Source organism: Mixophyes fleayi, chromosome 3 (genome assembly GCF_038048845.1).
Source record: "Mixophyes fleayi isolate aMixFle1 chromosome 3, aMixFle1.hap1, whole genome shotgun sequence".
In the NCBI taxonomy this organism is placed as follows: Eukaryota; Metazoa; Chordata; class Amphibia; order Anura; family Limnodynastidae; genus Mixophyes; species Mixophyes fleayi.
The window spans coordinates 155,103,471-155,118,083 of NC_134404.1; the positions used below are offsets into that span (position 1 = coordinate 155,103,471).

Below are 14,613 nucleotides of genomic sequence, written 5' to 3' on the forward strand. Positions count from 1 at the left end.
ATTTTTATTGCTGTGAGTGGTTGTGTAGGTAGGGCCCCAGGTGCACTCTTTGCCCAGGGGCCTATAATGCTGTTAAGACAGCCCTATCCCCCACCTTTCCTGTGTCCAATTACAGAGTGAGTGATAAAGAGGACGGGTCGGGGAAGGTGAGTCTGGCGAGAGCAGATATCCATTGTGGATAGAGTCAATCTAGTCTTTGAAGTAGGTCGCAAAGTCAAGATTGGTGATGGAGCAGGGGGGAGGAGGTGGGGGAGGACACAGTAAAGAATTAATGGTAGCAAAGGGGTGTTGGGGTTTATTTGACAGGGAGGAAATGAGGATGTGAAAAAGGTTTGTTTAGTAAAAGAGAGGGCAGTGTAGTAGGAGTAAAGGATGAATTTTATGTGGATGAAGTCAGCAATAGAGCAGGATTTCCTCCACTGGCATTTAGAAGAGCCTGAGCACTTTTGGATGAGATGAGTAAATGGGGAGTGCCAGGGTTGGGTATTAGATTGGCGGAGACGAAGTGGACAGGCTGAAGCTGCAGTGTCAAGGGCAACAGAGAGTGAGGAGTTATAAAGTGTGACAGCAGCATTGGAGCATGATAGGGAAGAAATGGGAGCAAGGAGGGGTTCGAGGGAGGACACAAAGATGGTGAGGTTAATGCTGTTGATGGGATGCTGTCTGCAAGTGACTTTGGGTGGGAGAGGGGAGGGGAAAGAGGTAAAGGAAAGGAGGTTGTGGTCAGAGTGTGGAAAGACAGAATTGGAGAAGTTGGAGATATCACAGAGAAGGGAGAACACTAGGACCAGGGAGTGACTGTCACAGTGGTTGGTGGAAGTTGTCCATTGGGAGAGGCCATAGGAAGACGTCAGAGTTAGGAGTTTAGAAACAGCTGTAGTAATAGGAGAGTCAATTGCTATTTTAAAATCGCTGATAATCATGGGAAGATCAGAAGAGAGAAAATGGGAAAGCCAGAGAGTGACGTATTCAAGAAATTGGGAGGAAGGGCCAGGGGGATATTAGATGACAGCAACACGAAGATGGAGAGGGGAGAAGAGACGGATAGAGTGAACTTCAAAGAAAGAGAAGAAGAGTGAGGGTTCAGTGGGGATAACACTGAAGATGTAGCCAGGAGATAGTAGGACATCTACACCACCTTCCTGGCAGTCCCCAGGACAGGGAATGTGGGAGAAGGAAAAACTTCCATCGGAGAGTGCAGCATGGGGAAGCAGTATCAGAGGGGAAAATCCATGTTTCTGTAAGGGCCAGGAGACCAAAGGAGTGGGAGAGAAAGAAGTCATGAATGGGAGTAAATTTTTTGCAGGCAGATCTTGCATTCCAGAGTGTGCAGGACAGGGGATGGTGTGTGAGAGTAAGGAAGAGAATAAGGTTGGCGAGATTGAATGTCCTGGAGGTCAAGGTGATATGTGGTGGATGGTGAGCGACGGGATAAAGGGGATAGGCTTTGGTATGTAGTATGGAGTAATGATGTGGGTAGCCATGTGGGGAAGTGGGTAGAAGTTTTGAATGGAGAGTAATAAGGCACAGGTGATATAGTAAGTTCTTGCAGAGTCATGAAATAGGAGAGTGGAAAAATGACAGAGATGTCAAGGAGGATTCATAAGGAGTAGTGACTCTTTCAATTAAACATGATAAAATTATTGGTCACTCTATTGAAGGAAGTCTCAGTGGAGTGTAGTGAGAGGAGAGGCATGAAGGGAGTTAGTAGCTTGAAAGCAATCTAGAAACAAATGGGGGGTAGCTGGAGAGAGGTAGGGTATGAGATGCTATCTGCAACAAATCTACCAGAGTGAACAGTAAAAGGGGAGGTGGGAAAGTTGGAGAGATGACAATTAAGTTGGAAGAGTTGCAGGTATGTGGGGAATTTTATGGTGGTAGTAGAAACATAAGCAGATAGTTGGGATTGTGTGTGGCCTGGGGTTGGGGGAGTTGCCGTCAGGAGGAGGTGGTAGGTGGATGAGAGGGTAGTTCCTGTTTAGTCTGGGCTGCGGAGTGAGGATGGTTCAGGGAGCAGACAATTTGAAGCATAGAGCTGAGGTAAGTAGAAATCTGGATAAAAGCGAGCATGGAGTTGTGGTGATAGAGAAAGTTATGTGATATTACAAGTAGAATTTTTAGCAGGAGTGACAGATGGAGTAAGTGGTAACACATAGCATACATGAGAAATGGTAACATTTATTAATAAACTTGTGAATAACAGAAAAAGAGCATCTGAGAGAAGTGGTGTGAAGTAAGTAGTTAGTATGGCCACAAACAGTAATAAAAATGAAGGTATAAACCAGTGGATCCCAAACTTTCTCAGTTTGAGGCATCCTTAGGGTCTCCATAATTTTTTCAAGGCACCCCTAAGCCAAAATAATTAACAAGTAGTCCCCCACCTTGCTTACCACCAGCCCTGTCTGTGGCACCCCTGTGAGATCACTGAGGCACCCCAGGGAGCCATGGCACACAGTTTGGGAACCACTGGTATAAACATTGTGAAAAAGCAGTTTAAGGAATCATGGTTTGTAAACAATTCATTAGCAGATGCATGTGGCAGTAACAGGAATTGTCAGGAGTGTTGGATTTTGTCAGTGTTTCCAGGTATAGTATTCTTCTCCTTTTCACTTCCTGTTTAACTCATGCATAAATCTAAATAGAAGAAGTAGTCTACTAAATTCGACCACACACTTGTGAAAAAACGCACACTAAACACTATCTATACATCTTACGCTAGGCTTGCAGCCTACAGAGACTGAATATATAAGGAGAGATATTTGGTCAATGGCTGGAATCATCTGCCCAATAAGCTAACACTACAAGGCCGATATTAAAAATCGTAAAAATTCTGAGCATAAAAATCAGCGTACCATTCATGTAGTACAGATTTCACTTCTTGTCGCAATCTAATAAACTGGCGTAGAGTTGGTAGTTCTGTGTAACAGTGAAATTATTTTAAAATTCATAGTATCCCCCAAGTTGAACCAAATGTAATTGGTGGAAATAATGTCTGGTATAGTATATGCTCTTTAAAGCACTAGTATTGTGGAAAACCTCTTTACATGTTAATTGAATAAGGAGACAAGATGGTATGAATCAAGAGATAATAGAGAGTACCAGTACACTTATACTAGTATGCTTGTAGGGGCGTGCAAGTTTTTTAAACGCATGTTGCATTCATAAGGTGTTCGAAGATGAAACGGGTCCTTAGACTTTTACGTTTTTCTTTGGAGGTTTGTGGAATGGAAATATTGTCCAGAAACATATACATTTCCAATATTTATAGCTTTTTGTGATACGGTTCATAACATGATTAAAAATTTATTTTGTTTATTTTAGATGCTAAATTTGATTATTCTCAAATTTAGCATGTAAAATAGGTTGTATAAATGTTGTTCGTATGTTCACTAAAGTACAGGAGTTTCTCTGTGTCACTGCCTTCCTTATAAAGCTTTCTACTTTAGACATTCATTACTATGGATCTAAATAGAATATATTTTTGCTTATGATGTTAGAAGAAGCAGGTTTTAAAGTGATGCAGATTTGAGACAGCTCTCCAGTATCAAATACAATATTGTGAAACTCAGTAGGTTGTTTGTTGAACAGAGTTATGGAATCATGAAAGGATCATGAACTTTTGGAATTATACAGAAGTAATTCTCAGCTTGTAAATTCACTTAAGGTACTCTAACATATCAACAATCAACATTTCAGGATGCTAATGATAGTATAATTTATCACAAAAGAACATATGTTAAAAAATAGTAAGAAATACCTAGAAAAAGATAAATTAAACAGGTCCCAAACATAGTAACACTTAAAATACTGTTTTGAACAGTGTGTACCGCACAACATTTTAAGACTTAATAGAGGCATACATAGTATAGTAAGTGATAAGCCAACAATTAAGTTATTCTCTGCAAAGCACATTAGATTGACAAAACATATGAAAATAATTTAGTTTTAACTTTGGTGGAGATAATGTTACATTGCAAAATGAGTTCTACTTAGATAAAAAAAAATACACTAAAGGTTTGTAGCTCTGTGTCCCCTTTATCATTTTGGGGTTCAGTGTAAACTTGCATCCATCAAGCGTTGTAAATGGGTATTATACATGTATTTCATTTGTATACCTCTGCTAAAGTATTGACCTTTTAAAAATCTTATTAAAATAGCATAAATGCCATACTCTTCTCCTGTCTGTTATTAGATATGCAAGTTGAAGTTGAGCGATTTCATGTTCTTTTTATTTTTGAAACAGCTTCAACATTTACTTTTTACTAATAGTCTTTTCTTTTGCTCACTTGTACCTTAATAGCAAGACAACTGCTGCCTCACTTGTCTCATAGATGCACAGTGTGGCAAGGAAAATAGGACACAGAGATGAGGAGACACTATTAATGAGAGAATGGGACAACAGCCAGAAGGGCTGTCATAACCTGAGAAATTATTTTTACCAAAGAAACAAGATATGTAATTTCATTGAAAACTAGGGCTTATCTGATGTTGGAAACCCATTTATAAAAATACAGGGACACATTATAGAGGAATGATGAAGAGCAGTTATGGAATATAGGCTGAGCTTATTTTACATATTTTAACATCTTATGTCCCTGCAACTTCTCAATCCTACCTCATAATCATTGCTCTCCTTTTAGCTGGTGTAGGTTTGTGGCCAATAACCCAGTTCAACTGATTACTATTAAATACATGTTTTTTTTCCCCAGTGGATACAAAGATGCATGCTAGAAGCTTCTCTGCAGTCATTTTAGTCAAACTGTTTAATATTACTGTGAAACAGTCAGGTGACTTTGAATTTTACATGAGATAAGTTTCCAATGGTACTTAGACCCAAGAATGACCTAATTACTTATCCTTGCAGCCTTAGCCAGACTCAATCACTATGTTTCCAGCACATCTGATCTTACAGACTCTCAGTGTTGTATGATGTATAGCTTAACTATTTAATTTTTAAAATGTAGTATACTTAATGAAAAAGAATTACATTGGAATGAAATATGGGTCCATGTGCCAGTTCTCATCAGACATCAGATACTGAGGAAATGGTTTGTAGGATATACATTAATGTCATGTCTGTTGGATTTGTTGTCCTTTACTAAAAGTGATACTGTAAACACTTTAGCTTGTGCTGCATGGGCACAACCATAATGGATTACTGGTATGTGTGAATTATTTTGTGTATTCCTTATGCTATAACACCTTGCTTGTTTTATGTGTTACTAGAACTAATTTCAGTTCTTTTCTAAACCAAAGCAAGTTTTAATATAATAAAAATATTAGAATTGTAAGGATACAGGCATCTAACCAATTATCACATAAAATAGTCTTACTATTTGCTTCTGTATTAATTCAGTGGAGTTAGTTTCTATGCTCTGATAATATATTATTGAGAACGGTAAGTTCCTGATAATTAAATCTTATTTCATCTCTATAGATTCTGGCAACAAGAAATTCAAAAGTACAATTCAAAGAAGCACAGAAACAGGAATGGCAGCTGAAATGAGGAGTCGTATGGTTCGGCAACCAAGCCGAGAGTCGACAGATGGAAGTATTAACAGCTACAGCTCTGAGGGAAAGTAAGTACATGGCAGAGCAAGATTAATAGCAACTGTTCCACAATAACACTGCATTTTCTTCCTTTACATAAAGTAAGAATATAGTATTTCCACGAAGGTGAGCTTGAAATGGGAGCATAATAAGAAGGTTACATTATACACATGCTCTTCATGGGAGATTTAGGTAATTGAATTAAGTTGCTTTTTCCCCGCAAGGGACATTAGGCTAAATTCTGTAGGCAACAGTTGAGATGAGAATAAGGAACACTACAGTGAATTGCAGGTTTTGCATGCCTATGGCTAGTCTGTGGAAAACAAGTATGCAGCAATATTTTCTGGATTTCTTGGATTATAATTCCTAAAATATATCATTTACAGTATGTGCTTTCAATTATTTGTCTACAGTATCATTATTCAGTATAACAAATGGACATAGAGTAAATCACTCTGCAAATAGAAGCATTGTTTTCTATACATTTATTTATTAAACTTTATGTATATGACGTTTTATTTGCAATGTAAATATAATGTACAGAGAGAGTCCATCTTCCACAGTTATTACCACGTGAAATCACTTGATTTAGGATGTGTGCCATTTAGTCTTGGTTTGGACTGTGTGTATGTTACAGTTTAATTAATATGAGTGGTCTGTAGCCAGCAATACATTGCTGATATTGTTCTGAAGCTCAAATGCAACTTGCAGTTCCCAGGGAGTCACCAACAAGATCTGTTTCATTGTGTTAGTCTTATCATACAATAGCATTCTAAGCAAGGCCAAAGGCAGCACTGGACTCATTTCCTAGTACAATAATCTAGTAATGAAACAGGCTTGTATATAGGTTACATCAGGATGTGAATCATCATCAATCCTTGCATTAGACAGTTCAGTTGTATAAATGTACATTTTCAGAGATAATGGCCTACGGTGAAAGTAAATTATAAATTAGGATCCTTGTGTCCCAGGGTAAAGATGTATGTAAATGCTAAATTAGGGGTACAGGTTATGTCAGTGGTAGCACTACACTTATTTATCATATTACGCACTTATCTAAGTGTTAGTAGAACTGGTAATAAAAATGCATACCTGTCAACTATTTCTAACTTCTGGGGACAGTCCCAGGTTTTAAAGAACTGTGCATGGAAATGTCATTCTTTTACAATTGACCAGCTTCTTATTATTTGTAATGGATGTAATTCTGACTAGGTGTTTTTATTCTCTGGGCATGATCAGTTAATATTTATTAAACATTTCAAAGAAGAAAAACTAGAAAGTTTCTCTTGTGGTGCACTAATGCACTTAACTCGCAAAACTATTATTAAACTTTATTATATTTTCCTCAAAATCAACATATATTCACCATGTCAAGGTCCTCTCTCTCTATATATATATGGCAAAATATTTTGTTAAAATGAAAGCTAAATAAATAGCAAAGAAATTGGAAATTTAAAATAACTTTCACTATATATTTAAGATTTAATCAAGTGAAACTATTGCTACAGGATTTGAGTAGATAGGATAGGGCCGTGGATATTTTTTGTTTAACATAATGTATTTTTTTTTGTTTGTTTCTGTTTGCAGTTTAATATTTCCAGGAGTAAGATTGGGGGTTGACAGCCAGTTCAGTGACTTCTTAGATGGACTTGGGCCTGCTCAACTAGTTGGTCGGCAGACATTGGCAACTCCTGCAATGGGTAAGAGTCACAATTTGCAGAAATCACAGTAAAAAACAATATTTTATTTTATGACGGATAAAGAATATAAGAGTACATTTGATGGTATGCAAGTCGTTCCTATACGTTTCCTATATATATATACAAGTTAACCCGTGCATGATACTCATGCATTCTAGTCAAATCAAAGCTACTTAAGGTGTTAAAAAGGTTCTTGTCATGCATTTGGGCCTAGCCCAGGCCTCCTCAGGGGAAGAGCGTTACTTCCCGACGCAAGCGCCCTTTTTTAACGTGGTTTTGTCCACATGTCACCAGCTCATCATTTTTCTCCATCACCTCATCCTTCATCTTCATCGCCACATCCTTCATCAAGCTACTCAAGGTGTTAAAAACTCCCCACTGTCACCCCCGGCAACCACCAACCACTCCCAACTGTCACTTCTCCTTCAAGAAATATATAGGTCAGTGTATAACTCTGCCCAGCAGGTGGCGCTGCAGCTTGGTTTTTTTTTTCCACACACGCCACTGGGCATTTATATAGTAGATATATATATATGATGTGTGTGTGTGTATATATAGATAGATAGATATTATGAAGTTCATATGCAGAGTGAAGAGGGGTGGGCACTTTCAATTTAGTGACTGGAATCCCACTGAGTGCATGGTTAGCACATCAAAGTGCACTTGTGCTTTTCATTCATTCAGTAGGTCTCAGTTTAGTTAAATAGAGCCCTGTTGGATGAATGCAAAGTGGAGCAAAATAGGTTAAATGTGTGTGAGCATGTGTACTTTTTTTTTTTTTAACTATTTATTTTGAGAAATCGCAATGAAATACAGATACGAGTCAACAAATTAGTACATTGCGGAAGTAGAAAAAACCCAAAACAAAACAGGAAGCAAAGCAAGACATGAATAAATAACAATGTAACAGAAAATTAAGTAATGGATATGCAAGACATCAACAGAATGCCATTGAGGAAACAGTAAGTATACCATTGTTACTCAGGATATTCAAACATCAATAACATTTTATAATAGTATAGAGGGGGATAAGGGAGGGGGGAGGGGGGGGGGGGGGCACTGGTCGTCACCTAAAGAAAATAGATAAATAATAAAAATAAAAAGAGAACATTCTTCCCTTTATCTTATTTATTTTTTTCAATAGAAGAAGTTCAGGAGAGAGTATTACCTGGGTATTTGGGACAGGGGTAACCGCTTCAGGAGTCAGGTCCCCTATGCCCATCTCTTAACAGGAAGGAGTAGGTGCAGGAGCTAAGGGGTTATAAGTAAAGCCAAGGAGCCCAAATCTGGTGGAATTTATCATCCTTATCGTGAAGGTGGTATGTAATCTGTTCCATCCGTGCAATGAACCAAATATAGGATCGCAGAGCCGCCATAGTGGGGGGTTCAACTTGTTTCCATGACTTAGCTACTAGGCATCGCGCAGCTGCAAGGACATGGGATGCCAATTTCGCAGACTGTCTATCATCATCAATCAGAGGGTAACAGAGAAGAAAAGACCATGGGTCTTTCCGGACGGGGCACGGAAGGAGGGAGGAGAGGAGGGCCCTAACTCGTTCCCAAAAGGAGGATATTTTAGGGCAGGACCACCAGATATGTAAGAAAGAACCCATCTGGCCACAACCCCGCCAGCATAATGGAGAACTAGAGGGGAACATTTTAGTAAGTTTGTCAGGGGTGTAGTACCATCTATAGTATATTTTATAAGCGTTCTCCTTAACTAAAGTGGAAATAGAACTGGTGGCAACCTGTTCCCTTATGGTTTCCCAGCAATCCTCCTCCGGGGGGGGGGACCCAGGTCCCTCTCCCACTCCCTCTCATGCCTACCGCCCGAAGGTAAAAGTACATCAAGAATAAGGCTATAGATATAGGAAATCGTGCCCCTACCCGAAGGTGAGGAGAGACATAAAGTTTCAAAGGGGGAAGCACGAGAGGGGGAAGGAGTCCCCCCGAGGAGAGAGCCCACAAAGTGTCGTAACTGGAAATACTCATAGAATTTAGGATGGAGACTTGGGAATTTAGAGCGCAGATCATCCCAGGAGATAAAGGCACCATGATGTATTAGATCCCCTGCAAATCGAACACCTGCAGAGACCCAGGGACTATAGAAGGCAGAGGAGAGCCCAGGAGGAAAGGCAGGGTTACCCCAAAGAGGTAGGACAGGAAAAGAGGATATCGGGATTTTGAGATGGGGCCGGCAGGTCTCCCAGATCGTAGCTGAAAATAATAAGGTGGGGCATCGGCAAGTAAGGGGAGATCTAGCTTGTTTTGAGAGACCCCAAATACAAGAAAGAACTGGAAATTTAAGATAGGCGGATTCAATGTCGACCCACGACAATTTCGCAGGGGGTGCAAAGGAGGCTACAATATGGCTCAGGTGAGCCGCCCAGTAGTAAATTTTCAAATCCGGGAAACCCCTACCACCACTTCTGGTGGGTCTCTTTAAGAGAGCCAGCTTAATCCTGGGAGACCGACCGTTCCAGACAAATCTAGAGAGACATTTTTGGAGAGATGAAAGATCCGAAAGGGGGACTCTAACAGGAAGGGTCTGAAAGAAATAAAGAAGCTTAGGAAGGAGATTCATCTTGACAGAAATGATCCTGCCCAGCCACGAGATGATCAATGAGCGCCAGGAGAAAAGTTCTGATTTGATTTTAGCAAAGAGGCCCGGGTAGTTCTCCCGATACAGAGAGTCGTAGGAGTCGGTAACAAAAATACCTAAGTATTTAATTTTCTTTCTTTGCCACCGAAAGTTAAAACGGGAGGTGAGTGCTAGTCCCTCCAGGGAGGGTATATTAAGGAGGAGGGCTTCCGATTTTGCAATATTAATTTTGTAACCTGAAAGGTGCCCATAATGGTGTAAAATGTTGAAGAGTCCAGGAAGCGACTCCCCTGGCTGCTGGAGAGTCAACAGGACATCATCCGCAAAGAGAGAGAGCTTACTCTCTAAGTCCCCCGTTCGCACACCCCGTATATCTGGACAGGCCCGGATAGAGGCAGCAAGAGGTTCTATAACGAGGGCAAAGATAAGAGGGGACAGAGGACAACCTTGGCGGGTACCGTTGGATATAGTAATAAGGTCTGAGGGAGAGCCGTTGATCATAACTCTTGCAGTGGGATGAGAATATAAGGCTTGAATACCAGTAAGGAGGCTACCTGAGATGCCAAACGCCGACAAGGCTCGGGACATAAAGCTCCAAGAGATCCTGTCAAAAGCCTTCTCGGCATCGAGGGAGAGAATAATAGCTGGATCCTCCCTGTTATTAATGATATGAATCAGATCAACGACTCTCCTGGTATTGTCTCTGGCCTGACGGCCCGGTATGAAGCCAACCTGATCGTAATGTACAAGGGAGGGGAGGACCGAATTTAATCTATTAGCCAAAATTTTAGCATATAATTTAACATCTGTATTGAGTAGGGAGATAGGGCGATAACTAGCGCAGTCATGAACATCTTTACCCTCTTTATGAATGACCGAGATCCGAGCCTCCAAAGAATCCCTGGACCAAGAACCCCCAGTCATGATTGAGTTGAAGAGGGTGTGCAAACGAGGGACCAGAAGCCCAGCAAACCTCTTATAGTAGATAGCCGTGAAGCCATCAGGCCCCGGAGCCTTTCCAGATTTCTGGGACTTTATAGTCTGTACAATCTCCTCCTTAGTAATCTCATCCCCCAGTAGAGTACTAGCCTGTGGAGAGAGTTTTGGAAGCTTAGCAGAAGAAAGAAAAGACTCAATCAACTGCGAGTGTTGCTGGGATACCAAGGGGTCAGAGGGTTGGGGAAGGTTGTAAAGTTTGGTGTAGTACGATTGGAAGGCGGCACGTATCCGCTGAGGGTCATAGTGTAAAACCCCGTCTGAGTCCCTGATAGCAAGGAGATTCCGGGCCGCTATCTTAGCTCTGAGTTTGGTGGCCAGTAATCTATCGGCCTTATCGCCCTTTTCATAAAAGCGCTGATTGAGCCACTTCAGTTTATTAGCAACCTGGTGGGATAATAAGAGATTTAGTTCACCTCGCACAGAAGCAATTTCCTGGAGAACCAAGGGATCAGGGTTCAATTTGTGACGTTGCTCTAGAGCTCTCAGCGAGTCCGTCAGTTGGATAGTTTTAGCCAGGCGAAGTCGCTTAGTCCGAGATGCCAGAGCAATAAGATGGCCCCGTATTACCGCCTTATGGGCGTCCCAAAGAGTCATAGGGGAGATATCAGGGGTGTCGTTCGTCTCAAAGTATTCAGAGAGAAGAGATTGAAGGTAAGTAATAGTATCTTTATCATGTAGGAGTGACTCATTAATTCTCCAGGTTGCTTTAGGAGGACGGTGGGCAAGGCCGGTAAGTACAGCGGAAACAGGGGCATGGTCCGACCAGGTGACAGGAAAGATCTGGGAAGAGCTAAGTTTAAGAGTGAGGTCGTGGCTGAGCAGGATCATATCAATCCTAGAGTAAGTGGTATGGGGAGAAGAGAAGAAGGTATAGTCCCTGGCCAAGGGGTCTAGTATTCTCCATGAATCATATAAGTTGTGGAGTTTCAGAAAAGCCTGTAAGGCAGCAGTGGTGTGAGCATCTCTCCTCGGGGGAGAAGAGGAGGAGACCGAGGAGCGATCTATAGTCGGAGCTAATACAGCATTGAAGTCACCAGCGACAATAAGTTCACCCTGACGAACACGCGCTAACAGAGAGCCCAATTTCTTGAAGAATTTATGCTGGCCGGTGTTGGGTGCATAGAGATTCACTAGAGTGCAGGGGAGATTATTTAGAGTGCCTATGAGAATAAGGAATCTACCTTCTTTATCCTTATGGCAGTCGTGGAGTTCAAAAATTAAGTGGCGTGCAAACAAAATTGCTACTCCTCGCTTTTTCTGCCTATGGTCACAGGCATGGTATGTCAGGGGGAATTTTTGGGAACGAAGCTCGGGGTGGAGGTGGTTGACAAAATGTGTTTCTTGTAGAAATATCAGGTCTCCTTTAAGGGACTTGAGAGACGAATGGAGCTTAGCCCGTTTCTGAGGGGAGTTGAGGCCCTTGACATTATAGGAAATAAGGTTAAGGGTCATAGGTAGGTCAATGGGGAGAGCGCTAGAGACCAGAAGAGGGAAGAAATATCAGGGAGGAGAAGAAAGAAAGAAGTAAACACAGGGAATGACTTGGTAGGTGACGACCAGTGAGGAGAAGGGATGGAGGACCAGGGGTTAAGGGTATAAAGGGACCGACATAGTGGACCAAAGTCCACTTGTCGCAAGTGCTGGTGAGGGATAGGACATGATGGAGAAGCCATCAAGGGGACCAGCATAGAGCCTTAGGCTCTAAGGGGGGTGGTGAGCTAGGAGCAACCAGGAAACGGAGGGCCAGGGGACCAAAGAGGAGATCCCGAGTGACCAACTTAGTGTGTTTGACCTATGGAGAGGGAAGGGAGAGGAGAAAGCAGGAGGGAATTACTGAACCCTAAGGTAAAGAAGGGTAATGGGAAATCAAGGGGAAGACCCATCCAAAGAAATATTCACCAGCAGAAAACATATGATGTGAAATAGCAAGTAATTCAATAACAAGAACTACATCCTAGTGGCCCCATGAGGAGCCACCGGATGTGGCCCGGTATAAAAGCAATATAGAGAGATTCAAATAGACAACATAACGGCCGTAAATACAGCATAGAAAGAATTAAACAAATTAAAACAAAACATCACAGTTACTTATCGGTGGCAAAGGCAGGAGCTGTAGTCTGTGCATCGTCAGAGCTTCATCACACCTAGAAGAAAAAGTAAAGAGCAACAACCCGCCTTCTCTGGAAGCAGACTAAAACAAGACAGCAAACAGTGGAAGGCATTACAGTATCCGGAGGAAACATTATAGTCTCAGTCCAGTAGAAATGAAGGACGAAGGCGGCTGAAGACGTGACTGCCTTGAAGTCTATGTCCAGTTGTAGGACTATTCCAGGCAGCGGCGAGGACCACATCGGATCCTGTAGAGGAAAGTGCGGCCGCACTTTGAAGAAAGGTGCAGGAACCAGAAAATGCTGGTCAGGGGTCCGTAGATTGCGGCTTAGAATGGCGAGGGACAGTTGACCAGTCTCTACGGGGAAGCCGCTGGGCTCTCGGTGTGGAGGGTCCCGCAACATTAGGGACCTGAGAAGCTTCCGGAGGAGCATTTTGGTTTAGGCCAATCTTTCGTAGAAGGTCCTGCGCCTCGCCTAAACTTCTAGCTGATAGTTGTTGGTTCTGGTACCAAAGATAGAGACGAAATGGGAACCCCCAGCGATATCTGATGTTGTTCTCCCTGAGGATTGAAGTAACAGGCTGGAGTTCTCGCCTCCGGGATAAAGTGATGGGAGAGAGGTCTTGAAAAATTTGGAGGGTATGCCCTTCATAAGATAAAGAAGGAAGCTTTCTAGCAGCTTGTGAGACAGCTTCTTTGGTCGAAAAGTAGTGAAAGCGGAGGATAACGTCTCTAGGTGCCGATTGGTCAGGTGGACGGGGTTTAAGGGCTCTGTGAGCTCTATCCAGCAAGAGTTGGTCTTCCGAGACTTCCGGAGCAAGCTGGGAGAAAAGTTTCCGGAGATAGGGGTCTAGGTGTACAGGTTCAACAGACTCTGGAACGCCTTTAATTCGGAGGTTGTTTCTCCGGGCTCTATTGTCCATATCTTCTTGGCGCTCGTGGATAGTATTGAGCTCCTGGCGGACTTGAGAAAGGTCTTCAGTCGTGGATTCCTGAAATGAGATGATGTCATCCATTTTCCTTTCGATATGGTCCGTACGAGAACCCAGCGAGGACACCTCTGACCTCAGACTATGAAGAGCGTGCTGAACTTCAGCGTGGACTGATGACCGAAGCTCTTTCATTTCCTTTATCAAAGAGAGAAAGTCTTTTTTGGTAACTGGAGCAGACACATCTTCGTCAGAGTCCGAGTCCTCTTGGGAGTGAAGAGAAGCTGTTTGTTCTGTTCCAGAGACTGAGGAGGTCTTATTAGGGTAATATTGGGAGATACTCTTAGAGTGGGTTTTTTTATTTTTCGGCATAATTACGTACAGTAGGGTCAGAGATGAAGGATTCGGGAAAGGTAGGTCAAATACAGCAATCTTCAGGTCAGGAAATTCGATCAGAAAAGGCCACTCGGGAACGAGATAACAGCTACATCACAGAAGCATAACAGTAGAGGACCCCGGCCATCCGCATTAAGCCAGGCTGGAAGCTAAAACATATGTACAAACACTTGTATGATCCTTGTTTAACCGGTGGCACAGGGCCCACTCACTGACCTACTAATCCTGACCAGCAGCGATAACAGCAGGTCGCGGGGGACCACTTCCGGGGGTACAAGGTCCAGCAAAAGGTCGTTGCCTGGGGATGAAGTAATCAGGTCAGAAGAG

The 14,613-nt window shown here is 42.2% G+C and overlaps 1 protein-coding gene across 13 annotated transcripts in view; it reads left to right on the top strand.

Annotated features, from left to right (window-relative positions):
- RIMS1 (regulating synaptic membrane exocytosis 1) overlaps positions 1-14,613 on the top strand; it is a 244,091-nt gene that overhangs the window by 198,778 nt on the left and 30,700 nt on the right. For all 13 annotated transcript variants that reach the window (XM_075202609.1, XM_075202610.1, XM_075202602.1 and 10 more), the window contains 2 exons: positions 5,438-5,579; positions 7,138-7,250. In XM_075202609.1, the coding sequence (XP_075058710.1) occupies positions 5,438-5,579; positions 7,138-7,250 (255 nt within the window). The remainder of the gene's footprint in view (positions 1-5,437; positions 5,580-7,137; positions 7,251-14,613) is intronic.